This window comes from Mytilus edulis, chromosome 14 (assembly GCF_963676685.1).
Source record: "Mytilus edulis chromosome 14, xbMytEdul2.2, whole genome shotgun sequence".
NCBI classification, from domain to species: domain Eukaryota; kingdom Metazoa; phylum Mollusca; class Bivalvia; order Mytilida; family Mytilidae; genus Mytilus; species Mytilus edulis.
This window is the reverse complement of record NC_092357.1, coordinates 65,342,963-65,364,320: the sequence shown is the minus strand read 5'-3', so window position 1 is coordinate 65,364,320 and position 21,358 is coordinate 65,342,963. Positions and strand designations below refer to the sequence as shown.

The 21,358-nt window shown below is 31.9% G+C and overlaps 1 protein-coding gene across 1 annotated transcript; it reads right to left on the bottom strand.

Moving 5' to 3' along the window:
* Positions 1–717: 717 nt before the first annotated feature.
* Positions 718–7,494, bottom strand: LOC139504410 (uncharacterized). Its single transcript, XM_071294491.1, has 3 exons — positions 6,917–7,494; positions 5,541–6,236; positions 718–1,190 (listed from the first exon to the last, which is right to left on the bottom strand). Exons 1-3 carry the CDS (start codon positions 7,059–7,061, stop codon positions 718–720), a joined length of 1,314 nt encoding a protein of 437 aa, XP_071150592.1. The 5' UTR covers positions 7,062–7,494.
* Between the last annotated feature and the right edge of the window lie 13,864 nt (positions 7,495–21,358).

Sequence of the window (21,358 nt, the reverse complement as noted above, 5' to 3'; positions counted from 1 at the left end):
AAACAACAGTACACAAAAAACAACACAGTACATTACTAAATATACAGTAACTTATAAAAATATCAATCACATGTTCACTATTTGCTCAAAACCATACCACTACTACAAGCTCTATTCGACTTCGGTCTCAATTTTCATCGAGTCAGTTATTGAAATTACAGCCTCGAAAATGTTAAAGGAATGTAGCGACACCATGATTGTATACAGATCAGAATATGAAACGGAGAGATGTTCGATATTTTTCGGCTATAGCCCTGACGGTAACGGGGAATGACTGTTTTGCACGGTTTTATTATTTACTTAATGATTCATTTCCATACAATTTAATTTAATATGCAATTGTTCCCTATATTACTTCAATGACAATCTTGAGTAAATAAAAATAATGATTGTATATATCCAACTATTTTGGAAATGGTTGCAAAAGTTTTTTTTAGCAGGATGGTTTATGTGTGTTTGTCAAAAAAAGATTGATAGAAAAGAAAGCTTATATGATATCAATCCATGACATGCAATCAGTAATGCACAGAATAAAAAAAGTGGAAAGGAAGAGAGCTTTTACTGCTGTTATTTATCTCGAAATCACAGGGAGGCTTACAGCAAGGAACAAAACTCTATCAAATCAGTGCAAATTTAATACAATCATGCTACAACTGTAAATTGTAATATAAAGCCATAGAGTAATATAAAAAAGTAAACATATTAGTTTTATTGCATTTAATTGATTGAATTCGCACATAGTTCTTTATTCCCGTACAGTACATGTCTAGCTACGGATCCAATGGTAGTATTCAAATATCTAATATCATTAAAATCGTGAGTAAATTTGTAAAACCGTATATATAAATGAATAGCATAATTTTTAGACCAATCAAAATTCATTTCAAACAGTAACCGAAGTTGCGTATAATTAGGTCTAACAAATGTTTTATTTTCGACATGAATTAAATCCGGGTATTTTTCAGATAACAAATTAGGCACTATTGTTGAATGATATGCCCATTGCACTTTTGAGTAGGTTTTATATTCTGAAAACCATTTGCTCAAAAATGCTGCATTTTTCTCTGACAGAATAAGTCCGTTGCTGAGATTATGGTCGACTGCATGACTCAAGGTAAAAGGGTATTTACGAAGATTGTCCAATGACCTGAGTATAATCTCGTCTGTATCCATATATATTCCCCCAAATCCTGCAAAAAAGAGAAAAAAACAAATATTGTAATAAACAAGAAAAAAATGTTTTTGCTGATATCTTTCATTTCATTTCTTCACTTCCATTTTCTGATTTGACTTTATAACTTTAACTATACATTACAACTCGCTTGCATGCAGAAATTAAAACAAAGAAGACAGCGCAGTGATATTTTTATTTTTGATACGTGAATATTTATTATTTGTTTCAGTAGCTTCAAGTACGCTCAGATCTGTACTTTCTGTCTTTTGTGTCTTCTTTTTTGTTTGATGTTTTGTTGTGTTGATGAGTTAAGCCCTTTTCAACTGATTTTAATGCTTTGTTTTCTTATGTTGGTTTAACCCTTTCACATGCTCATGTTCCTGTCTGCAGTGAGGCATCTGTTGTCATATTTGTTTTTCATTCATTGTCTCTACATATATCAGGCCGTTAGTTTTCATGTTTCAATTGTTTTACATTTTTCATTTTAGGGTCTTTTAAAGCTGACAATGCAGTATGGGATTTTTTAATTGTCGTACACCGAACGATAACCTATAATAGTTACTAACATAACCTATAATAGTTACTAACATAAGTACTTCATTTAGTCTCTGATGGAGAAGTATCTCATTGGCAATCATACTTTATTTTCTCATTTTGATATTCTGAATTGCTTTTCGTCAGCTCAATGTTACCTTCGACCTTCAGCACGGAGAAAAACCTGCATTAATGCAAATTCAAAACGGCCCTAGCACGGGTATTAGTAGAAAAAATGCAAGTCATACATAAAGGGGTGTTAAAACCATATGTCCCTATACGAACATTCAGTACAAAAGTCATAATAAAAAAATGGAACACCATCATTCTCATAGATCCGCCCCTAAACAAGAAGTCAATAATTCGCTTTCAACTTTATCAAGCAAAATTTGAACTCTTTGTAGGTTCTTTTTGTCAAATTAGCTCTGCATGTATAATTGGTTCCCTTTGGTCATATCTCTTCATGTTTTCTATACATCATTTACTGTTATATTTTATAATTTAAAATTTTCCTGAGGAAAAAAAAAATAAAGAAAAGCAGTTCGAAACCATTTTAAGGAGGTAGACCTAGGTTAAGGGAAATAATTCTTAAAATCATCAGTACGTTTGTGTCGACCATTTTCATAAATATATTCTAAGCTTCCAGGTTACATAGATTATTTCCAATCTGTTTCAGGTAAATGCTTAAAAAACATTGATGAAACTTGACTTTAACAAACACATAACTGATTTAAAGAGTTATCTCCCTGAACCAAGGTCTACCACCTTAAGTAATAGAAAATATAGTGTTACATTGAAACCTGTCTAACCCGAATCTCTTTCGTACAGTTTTTGGTAGCTGTGTGTTCGGTTAATCAGGTTCACAAACATAAAATTTGATACCAATGGACTTAAGTACAAGTTTGGCTTAGACAGCATTTTGGTTTATACAAGATTTGGTTTAGACAGGTTTCACTGTATTTCATTCGGATTCTGTCTATCCGATGTCATTTAGTGACCGCTTAGAAGATTGATGAGAAAACAAATATATTTAATAGACATGCGCGTAATAAATAATCATTTTATTGTTGTCTCTAGTCATAAAATCTATATTTCGAAACGAGGTGACCTGTTTTTTATGTGTCACTTCTCAGGTTACCAGATCAAATCAATCTGAATTACCCTAAACCTCAAAGGTAGTATGCAAACCGTAGTTTTTTATACACCCTACGAAGATTCCCTTTGATTCTGAAATCAACACCGTCACCTTCTCGAAAGTCTTTTCCTTTCGAATGGTATGCCTACTTTAAATGTAATTGTTTTCTACCTTCGTATCATCTCATCATTCTCAAATTGGACTTTTATGATTTATCAATGCATTACATGATGACTTTTGTGTATGTTTAATTGTATCTTATCAGCATAATCTGAGCGAGCGGAGTGAGAAAGATTGGTACAAAAGTTTGTATGATCGTTTTAAATTTCATAATGCCATAAAGGGCAAAACAAGTGTGGAATAAAAATTGATAAGAATACTAGTAGGAAAAAAATAATAAAGAATAGAGAATCTGAGAACACTATGCAAAATATAAAATAGAGCGGGAAACAAAAGTAAAAAAATAAATAAATGGACAAAATAAAAAAGGAAGAATGGGTAAAATAGAGAAAAAATAGAAAAGAAAAATGGTTATTTTTTTTTTAAAAGAAAACTAAATGAAGATCCCTATCTAGACTCGCATATATATTTCTTTCTTTCTGGTTGTTCTTCTTATTTTGTTTTAATTTTAATGACATCTCATCTTCAATCGGTAGTTCACGTATCATGTCTACTGGTTTGTTTGCCAGAATAAGCAATTGATGTTTAGGTAGAGGTTTAAAATGATTTAGATTATCTTTGAAAAAAACTTTCATGCTTTAGATGCAAACCCTACAAATTGTTTCTTCACAATGGCTACATCACATTAAACCATATTATAGTAATAGTGTACCGTTCTATACCCCAACAACATTCAGAGGCGGATCCAGGATTTTAAAAAGTGGCGTTGTTCTCGACTTTGTAAAAAACAACTGAAGAGGAGCTAATCGAAAAACTTTTTCGAAATATCATGCTTACAAATATTTTTAAATTACAAAGGAGTGTAGAGGGTTGCGGACGACTTCCATGCACCCCATTTATCCTACACAACAATTCACGCATACTGTAAACCATATCATAAACCATTCCAGTCCATTGTAGAATACAACGTTTTACAGTCTGCCCATTTCTCTAAATATATCGATACTTGATTTTTACTTAAAAGCCGAGTTACATGTTAATTGTTGACATCTGTTTCATACAGTGGTAGACATTTAAGGTGACCTCTTTACATGTGAATGACATTAATAACAATTGTCTCTATCAAAAGCGGGAGGACAGATGACTTCCATGTGCCCCATTAATTCACCACTGCAATTCACGCATGCCGTATACCATATCCGATACCATTCCAGTCCAATGAAGAATACAACATTTTACAGTCTGCCCGTTTCTAAGTATATCGATCCCTACTTTTTACTTAAAAATAGAGTTACATGTTAATTGTGGACATCTGTTTTATCCGGTGGTAGACATTAAAGGTGACCTCTTTACATGTGGATGACATTAATAACATTTGTCTATATCAAAAGTGGAAGGTTTGTTTTACATGACCAAATTAGATATGAATAATGTATGTACTCTAAAACTGTCAAAACAGTACGAAAAAAATGTAAAAGGATAAAAAATATAAAATGATAGAAATGAATTGGTGTTACGGTGTGTTACTATTTCTTATTCCAAATCTTTAGATATGAAAGTTTTCTATAAAGATTATGTCATATAAAATCGTATCATTCTACTTTGAATAATAAAATCATCATGAACAAAAAATGATCTGAAAGTGATTATTATTCAAATAATGAAATTATCCACAATCTTCCATCAAAACAACACATTCTTGTAGGTTCAACGATAATTTGGAAAACTAATAACTCGGTCAAGGAGAATTTGAAATGAAATACTTTGCGCAAGACCATAAGGAACACTGTGCTACACAAAATGCAGGAACAATTTTTGTGAAAAAAAACCAAACGCAAATCAACATGTGAAAATAAATAATCAATCCGGAATAAAATCTTCTCTCCACGAGTTTCAAATGGCCTTCCCCTAAGAAAAGCGAGTACACAATCAAGGTTTTTATCGTTCTGGCAAATATATCGAATAATGTTTAGAGAAGCTCGAACACAACTGTTTAGTTTTGCACGGACCAATACAAATCTTTGATTGACCATTTGCTCACGGTTGAAGGTCGTACGGTGTCTTATAGTTGCTAGCTTATATATATGACATATGGTTTATGGGGGAGTTTTATCATATGCAATCATATAAGATCAGCTTAATTTTTTAACCAGGAAAGGTTGGCAGATTTAAAATTTTTTTTTTTTTAATTGAATCGGATAAATACAAGTTCGGTATTATTCACCATTTGCATGTCATCTCTTTTTTGTCTGTCACCAGGAACATAACTAATTCAAAATCGTCGAATGTATGTATGCTTTTATTGAGTATTAGTTTCGAGAAGTTGTCATTTTGCCTTGTGCATCAATGAAAATCTGATTAAATTACAGCAGTCGCGGTTTCTGACAAAAAAAACTTACGACTAAGATTAATCGTAAGTATACTGAATTGTTCATGACTTACGACCAATCTTAGTCCTAAGTTTTTTTTGTTAAATTGACTCCTGATCCCAACTTTGCTAACAAAGATCTGAAAACACTCCGTTCTATCAGCCAACGGAATTTTGGCCTTCAAATATTGAAGATGTGTATCACTTACTTTGTAAAGCTTGTATTCTGCCAACATCCGCTTTATGTTCTATATTGCCTAATGGTATTCCGAATACAGCTTCAGGTGGATTTCTTTTCATGTGAATTATATTTGGCACTAGATTTAATAAATAATCCCAATAGAATCCGAATGGTAGATAGTCACCATGAACCATTATTAAACATGGTTTCAAAAACTTACTAGCACTAAGAAAGCTAAGAAAATGATAAAAATTCATTTCTTTTTTGGAAAACCAGATATAATGAACTAAACTTGGCACTGGGTTGCCATCGTAACAGTTCTGCATAACAAATTCCGAAATACATTCGGAATTTTCCGGAAAACTTTGAATTGGCGTCACTTGTTTTACGTTCTCTAATTTGATGGTTGGTTTATTCTTGCATTTAATACAAACTTGCGCACGATCAGATGTCGCACTCAAATGTGGCATATCGGGACAATGCGATACGCAGTTAAAATCCCATTTATGAGAATTTTCTGCAGGACATACGGCAGGTTTTTGTCTTTTATTCTTCTCTCCGTCAAAATATGATGTTAAATTATCCCTTAAATAATCCAGTAAGGATGCCTTGTCGAGAGCTATAGAATTATCGGACCGGGTACCAGGACGAGCACTTGTTTTGTTGATATCACACGGACAGTTCAAATGTTCAGATATACACCGAGAACTTGTGCAAGGTTTCTCTGAAAATGATAAGAAAAAGTTTTGTATAGGTCAAATTATAGAATGATATTAAAAAGAGGCTAAGTTGTTTGTTCATTTAAAAATTTATATATATAACTCATAAAATTGATAGTGAGGGTCGGTTACGACGAAAGAGATGATTTCAGCCTCCTAATTATGAACTTTCCATCATTATTTAGCAACATTCCAGCAGCGCCTGCATACGGAGTTTATATCTCCCAGTTGATACAATATTCCAGGGCTAGTAATTCCTATCTTGATTTCCATGATTGAGAGGTGTTACTCAGAAGGAAGGCATTAAACATTGGAAGTAACTTCGTAAATTTTTCCGAAGCTTTCATAAGTTGGTTGACGCTTGTGGAATATCTATTTTACAGGCGACGAAGGATAATATGGTCAAATTGTCATATGGCCATTACTTCGTCTGCCTAATTAGAATTATTTTTATTTTCTAAATAATACAACATTCAATTTTTGATACAGTAAATAAAAAAATAAATACTTCTCACGAATGACTATTTTTTGGGTTTTGGATTTAGATAAGTTTTTAGAAAAAAATATATTTCTCTAATTTTACAAATATTGACCAATTCAAAACTCATGAAATATGGTAAATCCTGACATATTTATAGCTCTAAATATACCCTAGTACTATAAATAGATAGGTACATGTACTTACCATTGCCAACAAATCTTGGTGGATGTCTTGATTGTTGGCTAATTAAATACTGTTGTTCCCACATATTTTCTCTTTGTAGGTATCCAAATATTATAAATAAACATAAAATTATTGAAATTATAACATTTCTCAAATTTTCGTTCATTTTCAATTTTTTTTTAGCTCACATGCGCATATCGCATTTTTATTGATTTCAAATATGAAATTCAAATTCGCGGAAAAACTTTTTTCTCCGTTTTATACTGTTTTGATTTTTAAATTTTCACTCTATTCTAGAATTGTATCAGTTTAAATTATCCATATTTCGTTATCACAATTTAAATAAATAACAATTCACTAGCATTTTCTCCCGTGTATTGAAAGTTTCCTTTTTTCGTGTTGTAACACAAATCCATCCTTTATTTTTAATTTGTGCACCGAATATTTATATTAGTGCATTATACACGTGCAGTATAAAATTAGAATTCAGCTCTAATTTTTCTCCCATACTTTCTATATTAATGATGAATTGCTTAATGCGATAAAGACATGTACAAATATGCAACTATTACAACAATTATAACAAATATATCGACAAGTCAGCCGTTTTTCATGTATATTAGTACAACCCGTCCATTTTGAGTTGCAATCTATGTTAAATGTATTACAATACAATCTATCAAAATGTCATTCGTGCATGACGGCTAAACATGTAATTGATTGAAAAACTGGAACAATATTTCTCGTGTTACAACATCAACATATTAATTTGTTCATTACAAGTCTAACTGTAAAATATCTGCTCCTTAGGGGACTGGGGCGTCATAATTGACAGGGAAAACATGTTGGTTTATTTTTAAATACATGTAGTAAGGTGACGAACATTCAATTGTCCCGGGGGGAGGGGGAGGGTCTATACGGAGAGTGCATGGTGATTGTTATGCAACTGTTATGTATGTACACAGTGCAGGAAAAAAATGTGAACACAAGTTTAAATAAATAAACTGGAGACCAAGCAGCGAAAAAAAGAGAAGTCATGCGTAGTAGGATATGAAAATAAATCTCGCAGGCCACTCCCCAGAATATCAATGATCACCCTCTTATACTTGAAGTTTATAACATTCAAACAAAGATTTCCATTCTCAATTTTATTTACCCCTATATAAGATATAAAACAGTTGTATGTTCAGACTCGCTACCTATGATTCATAGTTTGCATGATTTTTTATATGAACTAGAACTTGAAAAAATATAAACTAGTTTGATACTGTTGATAAAATTTGCTTGTCTGTGGTCTACAAGAAAGGGATACTGGTAATGGACAAAAGGGTAGCATAACGGGCATAACATATGTATATATAAAGAATAAAGAGAAACTTACTGAACAAAAATGAGAATAAGAGTCAAACCAAATAAAGAATGGCCCGGAGACAACTGTCTCAAAACTTAAAGAAAAAGGAATGAATTACCCCTATCATTTATACTACTTTCTCTACAATTATAGACAAGAATCACAACCTTTGCTTGCCCTCGCCTCGATCATTTGGTACGATCAATACATGTTACAAAAGATCAATACACGTTACAAAAGATCAATGCACGATACAAAAGATCAATACACGTTACAAAAGATCAATACACGTTACAACAGATTCAAGCTACGAACCCAGTCCTTATGTGGACGGGTTGTATTCGTTACAAATATCTCCTTGTTCCAATCTGTCAATCAAATAGACACTGCATACGTACGGAAATGTACGAGACTTGACAATAGAAAATGACATGGTATCCATTAGATTATGTAATTGATATATTTATATTTCTACGTAGAGACATAAATAATATTTCTTGTAGTTTTGACACTATACATAGAATGAACTAAGGAAAACATGATTAAAACAAATTGTCATTGAATTTATACAATTTCCCAATCAACTCGATATGTTTATAATTGAATATCTAATAAATTAATTAAAGTTTATGGTAGTACAATGAACGTTTGAAAATTAAATTCAAATTTGCTTTTAATTACATGTTTGAAAATTAAATTCAAATTTGCTTTTAATTACATAAAATAAAAAAATGAGAGTGGAAATGGGGAATGTGTCAAAGAGACAACAACCGACCATAGAACATACAACAGCACAAGATACCAATAGGTCTTCAATGCAGCGAGAAACTCCCGCACCCGGAGGCGTCCTTCAGCTGGCCCCTTAACAAATATACATACTAGTTCAGTGATAATGGACGCAATACAGACTGTCTCAGCAGATCGTTAAAATATAAAAATAAGTTTTGATAATTGGTCCACTTTCTTTATCCTAATTCCGAGTTTATAAGGAATTTGTAAATAAGGGTAGGGAAAATCTTGATCTTATTCACATGAAGCATAATTTCCAATTACCAACAATATATCAAAAGTTAAAAATTCTTCTACAAAGGGAATCCAATTCACAAAATAAAGGGGAAATAAACCTGGGTAGGACAAACTGTAATGGGGTAGATCCAGCCATTTAAAAAAAGGGGGGGGGTGGTGGTGGTTCCCAACCCAGGATAAAGGGGTGGGTCCCAACCACATGTCCCCACTCAAATGCATTGATCGTCAATAAAAAGGGGGTCCAACGTGTGTCCCAAATCTACTATTATACAATACTTTATTCATGTTAGATGAAATATTTGCAATGGTGACGCGTACAAATCTTTTAGCTTAATTAATATATAAAAACGAAAAAATGTGGTATGATTGACAATGAGACAAATATTCACTAGAATTCAAATGAAAGCTAGTACACAAAATTAAGGGTAAATTCAGTAAATAGATATACGTCATCAGGGTCCGCCTATTTTTTGTATAAAACTGAAGTCCTGTGCTCTTCTGATTGGTAGATACTAGATATAGGAAGACGTGGTGTGAGTGCAAATGAGACAACTCTCCATCCAAATAACAATTTATAAAAGTAAACCACATGTTTACCTTGTCTTTTCAGAATCTAAAGGACTATGGGTAATCTCATTCTTTGTATACAAAAATGAAAATAACGTTTCGTCATTGGTTGCATTCCCATTGTTTAGAACGTTTTAAACCAATCAAGACGTTTTGGTGTACGCTTTTGGAATTATTACACAGGATGTATCAGATTCTGAAACGCGGCGAATTATAATCATTGTGAACTTGTACGTTAAAAAAAAATGGCTCAGCGGGTTGGTCTAGTACCAAACATGATTTATATTCATTTCATTGTATTACATTTTCATCCTGAATTTTAATTTGCTACTAGACGTTAAGGAGCCTTCTGTCCTTCACAATTAGCGTAGTTCATTGGATTTATATTTTATCACCATCGTCCTGAATCTGGTCTTCACGATTATGTTACAGTTATATCCCCTTGTCTACAAAGTAACGGCGTAATATACATATTAACCAACAACAGATGTTCACGGACAAATAAATTATAGTTCGCCTGAAAGACTTTAGGGTTTGTAATTATCTTCTGCATCGTACACGAATTGAGTTTTAAACCTAGAAAGGTACACTGTACTATTTCTTTCTAAACTTTAATAGTCAATATGTACCAGCTTTGTAAATAATACCATTTTATGTAGGAATTATTTTATTTTCAATTTTCACATGTCTGTTTCCTGTGATCAATTCAGGAAATAATGTTGAAATAAACGGAAATATAGTTGTTTGTTAAAAGTTTTTTTTTTAAATTCGTAAATTTATAAGGAAGTAATACAATGTACATTTTAGAAATTACATAAATGGTAATGATGGAACATTTACTACCGCCAATTTTAGTGGGCTTGCTCATAAGTAAGTTGTTTATATCGGACATTGAATATTCCAATATAATGTTCATATTGATTCATAAAATATCATAAATAACATTACTTTTTGTCGGAGGAGTAAACTGTCTGAGATTCTTTTTCATTTGATATTTTTGTTCCAAATTTAGTTAATAGAATTGACAGACAGCTAATGCGGCCAGTTCTCTTAAAGGTTTAACCCTAAAAAAATTATGTTCGGTGATGAGAAAGATTTGGTCACAGTTATAAAGCACTAAACATACTTGGCTTAGTGTTTGTTTCTCATTTTGTTTTCTATTGAGCCAGTGTTTTGTATTGATTTTTTATTAACTTTGATTGCTTCCTTTGTCTCTTCAGTGATGCCCGAGGCCAAGATATTTAAAAATCCAAAGCTTATTAAAAATATGTAGAGCTATAAACAATAAAGGACAAAAAGGTATAACCAAAGCTGGGCAAATAAACTCATATATACCAGCATTACACTTTGTACTAACTCCAGACGCACGTTTCTTCAACAAAAGACTCATCAGTGACGCTAGGCCAAATCACAGCTTTGCATGAGGGAGATTACTATATTTCAAATAATTCTCAAAATGAAACAGCAAATTTTATAACGCAAAATCCGTATTTTTATGCCAGTACCAAAGTACTGGGCTGGTAATACGATCGGGGACTATCAATATCATATGCACCTTAGGGAAAGCAGGGCGAACTATGTGATTCGTATTTTTATGCATTGTCACATCTTTAACTCAACTAACCTTGTTTTTATCTAAACGAAGGTAGGACAATTGCAATACAAGTAAGGCTTCAAGGACCAAAATACACAAGAAGGAATGACATTATCACGTTTAATTGTTCAACTGATATTCCCTCCGTTGGGTTAGAAGCTGAGATATTAATCAATTCAAAAACCTTCACCAACATGAGAACTCACAGGAACACATGTTTTTCTGCAGTCCAGGGATTGGAGTGTGCAAAAGATGTTTGCCAGTGTTCAAAGAATGGATATTGGTTTTCACACACATACAACGTGAATGTAGATAATGCAGACAATGATAGTTTGATAATAACTTGTGTAATGAAATTTGGAGCTGATGGTGGTTACAAAGTTTCCGACAACATTTCAATCAAAATAATAGGTATATATGTGTAATTATTACTGGCAAAGCTTACCGATACGTGTAAGAAAACTTGAGACAATAATGATAATAATTTTAAGAAAAAGTAACGAGGAGCAGATCCAAACATGAAATATAAATTGTTTACATCGGGAATTTCATTAAAAGAAAATCATTATAACCTGAATGAAACATATCTCGATATTTTAAATTACAATGAACATTAAATTCAGACTTTTTAATCAATGTGTATTAATAAAATGCCTTCTTTTAAACACTACATCTACATTCTGATCATTTAGACTTTTCAGATCCTATATTGAAAGTTGATTCACCTCTAGTGGCTGGAACAATTGCACGTGTTACTTGTCTGGTTTTGACAAACCTAAAAGACGTCAGTTTGGTGTGGAACTGTGGAAACGATGGCCATGAAGATGATACAAGAACGTCTTATACATATATGTCAGTGTTAACGTTTAAAGTAAAACCATTTCAGCATAATACGAATTGCACGTGTACCGGTAGGTTTGAAGGATTTCAAGTGTCATCGACTATACAATTGGATGTAGACAGTAAGCATATCAAAATTATTGTTCAAACAACTAAACGCGATTTTGTGACAATTTCATATATACCTTAATGTAAAGGCAGTTATTAGAATTTGACAAGTTTAATGAATTTGAACGTCACTTCTAGGTAGTGACCAACTTTTTGCATTAATTGACTTGCTTTTTTGTATCAAAGAAATGTCTTTTGCAAGTCTTTGTCTAGAAAAGGATGCTGTGTCAAACTTGCGTATTAAAAGTGTGTCTAAAAAAAACCTCTACGTTAAAAACATTACGTTTTAGTGTCCAGTCAATGTAATACCGGTAATTATACCGTATCATATTCGTTCTTTGTTCTACTCAACTTTAACCATCATTTCTAAATATTACCGTCATACAAAATAAGAGGCATGAACGACGGTACACTAATGATTTTATATATGTGGACGAATTCCAAATCACGGTTCATGCTTGCAAACAAATGATATATTCCTTCAGTTTAGGTTTAGGTGAGTTGACAATTAGACCTACATGATCTGACCTGTACATTAAATGTTATATTAGTATGAATTAGAACGTTTTACTTATTATAATCTAGAAAGCCACTTATGGTCGTACATTTATAAGTTAATGTTTTTGAACTGCCTTTACTTTGAAATGAAGAAAAAGAAAGGATAAAAACACAATTGTTACTTATTACACTTGTCTACTTATTGTTTCAGATAAGCCGATATTGAATTCAACAAACAACGCAAGCTGTAACATGTCATCATCAGTGCAACTATCCTGTACACTGTATAGTGAAATGTCTTCATTTGGGTTTAATTCATGGACACACATTTTTAATGGTATAGCTGTACGTTTTCTACACGGAGTAACATATGGGAATATGTTGATGTTAAACATTTCCCTCTGTTCTTACCAGGATACAGGAATATACATTTGCAGTGCATGGCACAAATTCAATGACAAAGTATACCATTCAAACAGTACTACAGCACTTACATTTAATGGTATTTACCTCACAAATGAGTTTTCTACTGACAAGATATGGATTAAGATTAAATGAAAAACTTCATCGTAGATGAGTAGTCACAATTCTTGATAATTAGATATAATATAAAAATCCGTCTTGTTTATGTTGATATCTAAATTTCGATGAATGTTGCAAATAAAGGCAACAGTAGTATACTAGTGCTCAAAGGTCATAAATCGATTGAGAGAAACCAAATGCGGGTTACAAATTAAATCCGAGGGAAGCACATTAAAATACTCATCGAAACTTGAAATTCTGCCATCGTTACGTTATATAACCCTCCTCTTTCTCTCTATGTGAAATGTTGATATCAAAGACATATAGATTCCACAACTACAACAAGTGTATAACGATATTTCTACACTCGAGAATGTTAAATTTTAATATTTAAAGCGCGAGGCTTGCCGAAATTTTTAAATAATTAAGATTTTACTGTTGAGAGTGGAGGTATATCGTAATACACGAGTTAAAGTGGTGGAATCTGCTTCTTTTAAGATTTGTTTTCATCTTTCCTTGCCAAAAAATTTAAGAAAATTGTGTACTTTTATGTGACGTCACAGGGATGGTCGCCTTTTTTATGACGTCACAATGGAAAAAAATCAGAAGAAACCAAGAAAATTTAACGTCACTATTAAATTTCGACCAATCGATTGTCGAGAACAGATTTTTCACTAGTGAGGACAAATATTTTTCTCTCACCGATCAGGAAATGAGAAAATAGCGCAAAAATTAGAGAAACGAAAAGTGCATGTCTATCATCATTTTGTCACCGGTCTTTAAGCAACTAACAATCAATCAATTTATTATGCTTTGAATATAAATCTCCTGAAAATGACAAATAAAGAGTTTTAGAATAGTTTATTATAACCAAAAATCTTCGAAGATATTCGAAATGGTTAAATAGTGGAAAGCACAATGATGCGATAAGGCTAACCCTTTCAAACTATATGAAACTATGCAATACATATATCCAACAGAAAAAAGCTAGAAATGAAGACATAAAGGGATGTCGTCGTAACTGTATGATTAAATTTCAAATTTCATCTGCACTATCTATTTTAAAGGTCCACCAGTAGTTGTATCGTCAAAGATTGTAAGAGATATTGTCGTGACAATAACAGTTAATTTCTTTTCTACCAGCGACATTGAAAGACCAGAGTGGTTCCTAATGTCAAAACCAATATACAAAACAACGAAAATGAATGCAACTGTTGAAAACACTACTTTATTATTACCAGTGTACAACCGAGAAATAATTTGTATGGGCTACTATGCAAGTTTGTCTATGAGAATCTATGAAGACGTAACATATACTGTATTACTTAAGAATGCATTCGGAAAGACGAGAAAAAGCTTCAAAATTCGTTCAGGTAAGCCAAAGTTTTTATAAGCATTGTAACGTTAATTTAAAACCAGCTACTGTATCAGTTCAAATGTAATATGGAAGAAGGTATAACTGATATGACACTCAACGAAATGGAGAACAGAAAACAGACAAAAAACAACCAAATGTCCCAGCAACTTAAATTTAAGCAAAATTAGTGACGCTCAGATCAAAATAGTTATAAAGCCAAACAAGTACAAAACTGAAGAGCATTGAGGACCCAATTTAAAGAAAAATGTGCAAAATACCACTAAGGTAATCTATTCCTGGGATAAGAAAATCCTTAGTTTATCGAAAACTTCAAAGTTTTGTAACAGGAAATTTATAAAAATGACTATATAATTGATATTCATGTCAACACCAAAGTGCTGACTACTGGGCTGGTGAAACCTTCGGGGAAGAAACTTCCACCAGCAGTGGCATCGACCAAGTGGTGTGAAAAGTTATCAAATGTACCAGGATTATAATTTAATACGCCAGACGCGTATCGTCTAAATAAAACTCATTAGTGATGCTCAAATCAAAATAGTTATAAAGCCAAATAAGTACAAAGTTGAAGAGATTTGAGAACCCAAAATTCTTAAAAGTTGTACCAAATACAGCTAAGGTAATCTATTCCTGGGACATACACACATTTCGTAAAAGTCGCGTATGCTTGAACTCTTAACGTATTTTGAATATTTTGCCCCAAAGTTTATAATGAATTTTCTCTGGAAAAAAATCTATATCTATATGTCTTGGGCATGACACATATTTCATAGATCAAATTAACAAATGAATAGCAATTCAGGTTTGCTTGCATTTTTATAGAACAGACAGTGTATTTTGACTTCCGTGTATGGATTTTTGGATTGTCGGTATTTGGAGTGTTTCTGGTGGCTACAACTATGACAATACTCATATTGAGAGGACGACAAATTAAAGGTAAGTTTCCAATGAGTAAAATCCTTGAATAATAATTTAAGAAAGGAGAATTTAAGAAATTAATAAACTACTCTACTACCTTTTGAACGATTCTACATGTTTAAATTGACAATAAGCACTTTAATTTTGTATCTTTCACTTTGATTTCAGAGTGTAAATGATTTCACATTTAGAAATATATGAACTTGACCTGTAGAAATCAAAGATAGATAACCTTATTCTATTTCATTTTTTTTCTGCAAGTAGATATATCACGGCACATTTAAACGTATACGATTATAGTATATCACTTATCATATAAGATATTTTACTCACATCAACATTTGTGGTGGGCTGTTTCTCATATTTCAAAATGAGTATATTGAACATTAAATATAAATTAATACATATTTTGACATATAAGTTTTCTTTTATTAATTGTGACTTGTATGGAGAGTTGTCGCATTGGCACTCATAATATATCTTTTATATCTTTACTATTCATTGTATGATTTTCATACCAGCTTACAATCAAACCAAATGCTTTAGTCATTGAATGAAAATAGCACTTTCTCATGTTACTTGATTTCATGCATCCGACGCCTTTTCTTTATTTATCTTCGTCATGAAAGTTTAAATTCAAACATTTGAAAGCCTAGAACAAATATGTAAAGCGCTATACAACCAAAGAAGACCTAATTCAATCACGTTAGCTAAGTATGTGACAGCATTAAAGAACCGTCCACAGGATATCATTATAAATATTACATATAATATCAGTATGTAGTGAGTAGTTCTATAACTTCTTTATAACAAATAACAGGTAGTTTTTTTCAGATTATACAGTTCGATGCTTTTGTAACAGTATACAACTGAATTAAACAGAAACAAACAGTAGTCTATCTAACAGAAATATTAAAATACACCTTGTTGGATTATAACTCTTTTTCATGATATACTTTAAAACTACATGGATATACAGATTAATATTTTAAACGTTTGTTTGAAATAGCAAATTTTGACATTTTTCATTTTGTTCATACGTTCTCTTTTAGCACCTTGGTATGCTCCGTTTTGTTATAAATTTATACAAAGGAATACTTATAATGTATCAAGAGCAGAACACTTAATATGAAGAATGTTTTTTATGTTTTTGTTTGAAAATGCATTTTTCATTGAATTATCTCCCTTTGCATCATAGAAAATCAATATTTATGGCATTATTCATTGTAATTGTATTATCTTCATTGTTAGTTTAATTTACATTGTTATAATAATGCTTAAAAGAAGACGAAAAAACGAAAAAACGTTTAAAAAGTTAACTACAGAATTATATATAAAATATATTTATTTCTTTAAAAAGAAATTTGGATATTATTAAAAAAAAAAAATTCTACACTAAATTTAGAAAGTACTAAAAAAAAAAGAGCCTATCAATCGGATATGATAATATGCGATATCAACTCTGTCCGTTAAACTAACCAAATAGATATATACACATGTACTTATATCTGTAATTGACCAAGAGCTGGTAAGTTTACAAACAAGTAATTTTAATGTTTTTAAAGAATGCATTTCTACTGGATTATCTACCTTCGTACCATATAAATTCAATACATATGAATCACAAATTGTAATTGAATTTTAATCATTGTTACTTTGAATTGATTTGTTTAATAAATCTATTGCATTTAAAAGGAAACATTTACATTTCCAAAATTATCCAAAAAATACTGTTTTAGATTCATTGATTTAAAGAAAGAAGGCGTTTTTCGTGAAGAATTCTAAAATCTACTACAATGAAACCTCAGAAAGTTTATTAGCTAAACTGTATAATTAAGAATTTCAATTAAAAAAACAAATTGAGATTTTTATATTTTTAATTGACCAAAGGATGCATCGTTTTAAAAATATGTACTTTTTATGATTTTCTGAAAATATTTTCTACCTGGATTATCTTCCTTGGAATAATCCAAAACTGTTTCTTGAAAAAAATATGTACTGGTGAGTTTCTAAAGCTTTAAAACTTGGTCATTAAATAAATTATTCCTTATCACGTTGCTTTCAGCATTTATAATTTTCAGGGTTTTGACATAGAGAAATGCTATCTTAAACAATGTTAAACATGGGACAATTGGTTCGCAGTACGTTAAAGCATCTTCTAGCTAAAAGACATAATAAGGAGATGAAATATTTTTTATTGACTTATTTTATAATTTTGTTTAAGCTCACAAAGTTCCAATCAAATCTGACGACCCCTATTTGGACATGTCAGAGCATCCCTGATGACTCTATTGTAGACGAAACGCTCGTCTGGCCAAAATACAAAATTGAATGCCAGTATCTATGATAAGTTTATTTATATGCATGGTTTTATGGTAGACTAGGTGTTTAAATAGTTATCAAAAGTACCAGGATTATAATTTTATACGCCAGACGCACGTTTCGTCTACATAAGACTCATCAGTGACGCTCAGATCAAAATAGTTAAAAAGCTAAACAAATACAAAGTTGAAGAGCATTGAGGACCCAAAATTCCAAAAAGTTGTGCCAAATACGGCTAAGGTAATCTACTCCTGGGGTAAGAAAATCCTTAGTTTTTCGAATAATTCAAAGTTTTGTAAACAGAAAATTTAAAAAAAATGACCATATAATTGATATTCATGTCAACACCGAAGTGCTGACTACTGGGCTGGTGATACCCTCGGGGACGAAACGTCCACCAGCAGTGGCATCGACCCAGTGGTGTAAATAGTTATCAAAAGTACCAGGATTATAATTTTATACGCCAGACGCACGTTTCGTCTACATAAGACTCATCAGTGACGCTCAGATCAAAATAGTTAAAAAGCTAAACAAATACAAAGTTGAAGAGCATTGAGGACCCAAAATTCCAAAAAGTTGTGCCAAATACGGCTAAGGTAATCTACTCCTGGGGTAAGAAAATCCTTAGTTTTTCGAATAATTCAAAGTTTTGTAAACAGAAAATTTAAAAAAAATGACCATATAATTGATATTCATGTCAACACCGAAGTGCTGACTACTGGGCTGGTGATACCCTCGGGGACGAAACGTCCACCAGCAGTGGCATCGACCCAGTGGTGTAAATAGTTATCAAAAGTACCAGGATTATAATTTAAAAGTGTATTATTCATATTTTTGTAATTTGCATTTCAATATATATATTTAATACTCTTTTATACCAATAGGTGTTGTTCACATTGTCGGACCACTGGAACGATCACCAACTATACCTATGCAAGTGTCCTTTCTTAATATTCGCATGTCACATAGTAATTGATAGTTATTGCATTGGATGTCATGTAATATTTTGTATAAACAAGTTTATATTGAAATCATAAGCAATAAGAACAAAAATTACATTTGCTACAATGTAGGAAAAATCGACGGCCTTCCAAGGGAATTAAGAGAATTGTTTAAACATCGTATTTATTATTCTATTTGAATTAGATATTTGAACTATTTTTTTCGCCGAAAAATATAAAAAGTACATAACATTATAAATGCTGAGTATATACACAAATACTTGAAACGAAATTTTATGTTTCATTGTAATTTTAGATATCATTCAGCTCCTGAATCACACGATGATGAACATATCTATGAACGAACAAATAACCAGTATCTAGAGCTTATTGAAATTCCGCAGGAACGTCATTACTCTGATATAAAAGAAGAGGAAGATAATTTTAGTAGAAGTGAACACAATGATGAGGATGATGATTACGAGGAAATTGATTGATAAAAACAGCATTTATCGGATAATTTCTGACATTCATTCAATGTCTGAAACTCGACAAAAACTAATCGGCTCTTAACACAACATTTTGTTATTTTTCGAAACATATAATTGCTTGTTGGCTCTTCTGGTACCCCCACTGTGTTTAGCCATTTTAAGTTTGTTTTTTATTATAACCATTCTTTTTATTATACAACTCGGCTTCAACCTTATGAGGCCAATTTTGTAGGTTGCCTGTTTGTCATTTTTTCTAAATTCCTTGTATTTAAGTTTATCTTTATAGCATACTTGTATTATAGAAGTTTACTTTTAGAATTAATAAAATGTATCTTACAAACTGGTGTTACAATACAAGACCTGAAATTTTTTCCAGACAGTGTAATAACAAATCACGTGGTTCATACACGCATGTTACCTTTTTACTGTGCTTGTAAATATTTTCCTACTATTTCCGTATCTTCCCTTTAAAACTGCGTAATCAATTATACTCTACAGGTAGTAACGGTTATCAAATGTAAAGTAAAAGACTCAGGGGAAAGACATTATTTTCAAGTATATATACTTGCCAATAAAAGAGATTTATTGAGAAAAAAAGATTGGAAGTGAATTCGCATTAGTCTACTATGATAGAGTGAAAGGACTTTAAAGTAATTTTTCAGATCTTCTTACAATAAAAAAAAAGAAAATGTCAACTCACAGTTTCCTAAACTTTTAATCCGTTATAACTTTTTCGATTATTTTTATCCTGGAATTTGATTTCATTGTTTAAAAATGACGTCATTGAATACTTGTCTCGCTTGGATCTTTTTATATGCTAAGAAATTTGAAATGTCGAAACAGGAAATTTATATACAAATCATTTCAAACTATATTTGCCTCTCTTCGTTATCATTTATGTTCCTTACATGGTAACTACAATCCCCTTCCCTTTCATGAATGTGACCTACCGAATTAGACTATTTACCGGATTTGTTATCACATAAGCAACACGACGGGTGCCACATGTGGAGCAGGCTTTGCTTACCCATCCGGAGCACATGAGATCACCCCTAGCTTTTGGTGGGGTTCGTGTTGCTTAATCTTTAGTTTTCTGTGTTGTGTCATGTGTACTATTGTTTGTCTGTTTGTTTTTTTCGTTTTTAGCCATGGCGTTGTCAGTTTATTTTCGATTCATGTGTTTGACTGTCCCTCTGGTATCTTTCGTCCCTCTTTTATGTCTGTTTTCAAATTGATATATGGCCTAGCTACCAGGAGTATTGTTGAAAAGACACAAATAACAGTGTACATGGTTGACATCTGCTTTTGAGGTCACTATCAGAGGATGAAAAAAGATGTGCAAATCAAGACAACCCAAACAGTAACCAGTTCCTACAAATATGCGCATATGAATGTTTTTCTAAAACCACAATTAGAATCATACAAACATATAAGGTACACGAACAATTGATTAAAACGCACTGTCATATTTTAATTTCTTTATATTTTTTCCAGAGATCCTTTCTACAGAAGGATTGTGTTGTTATTTCATTTGAACAGAAATGACTGTTTGAGACATTATTTTTTTAATTTTTTTTTGCTTTTAACTAGCTTCATGATCAGTTACAGCAATAACTCTCAGATGGGAACTTTGTGCACCATTTGAGAAATAAAGATAGCAACGACATTCTTGAAAAACCAAACAATAGAGGTTTTGTTGTAAATTGGAAGATGTGTTTTTTCCAAATGACAACTTATTGCCAATGAAATAACTCCCAACAAGAGACAACATTACACGTCAATTAACATCCATAGGTAACCGTTTGGCATCCAGCAATGAGCTGAACCCATACTGCATAGTCAGCTATATAAAGTTCCAAAATAACTAATGAAAATAATTCAAACGTGAAAACTACATGTAACCGCCTGAT

Bases quoted from the DNA above. Each gene is read 5' to 3' on its own strand.
- LOC139504410 (XM_071294491.1), bottom strand. From the start codon at position 7,061: ATGAACGAAAATTTGAGAAATGTTATAATTTCAATAATTTTATGTTTA. The intron at 6,237-6,916 runs GTAAGTACATGT...TATCATTTTCAG, and splicing joins ACCAAGATTTGTTGGCAATG to AGAAACCTTGCACAAGTTCT. The intron at 1,191-5,540 runs GTAAGTGATACA...TCTTTTTTGCAG, and splicing joins CAGAATACAAGCTTTACAAA to GATTTGGGGGAATATATATG.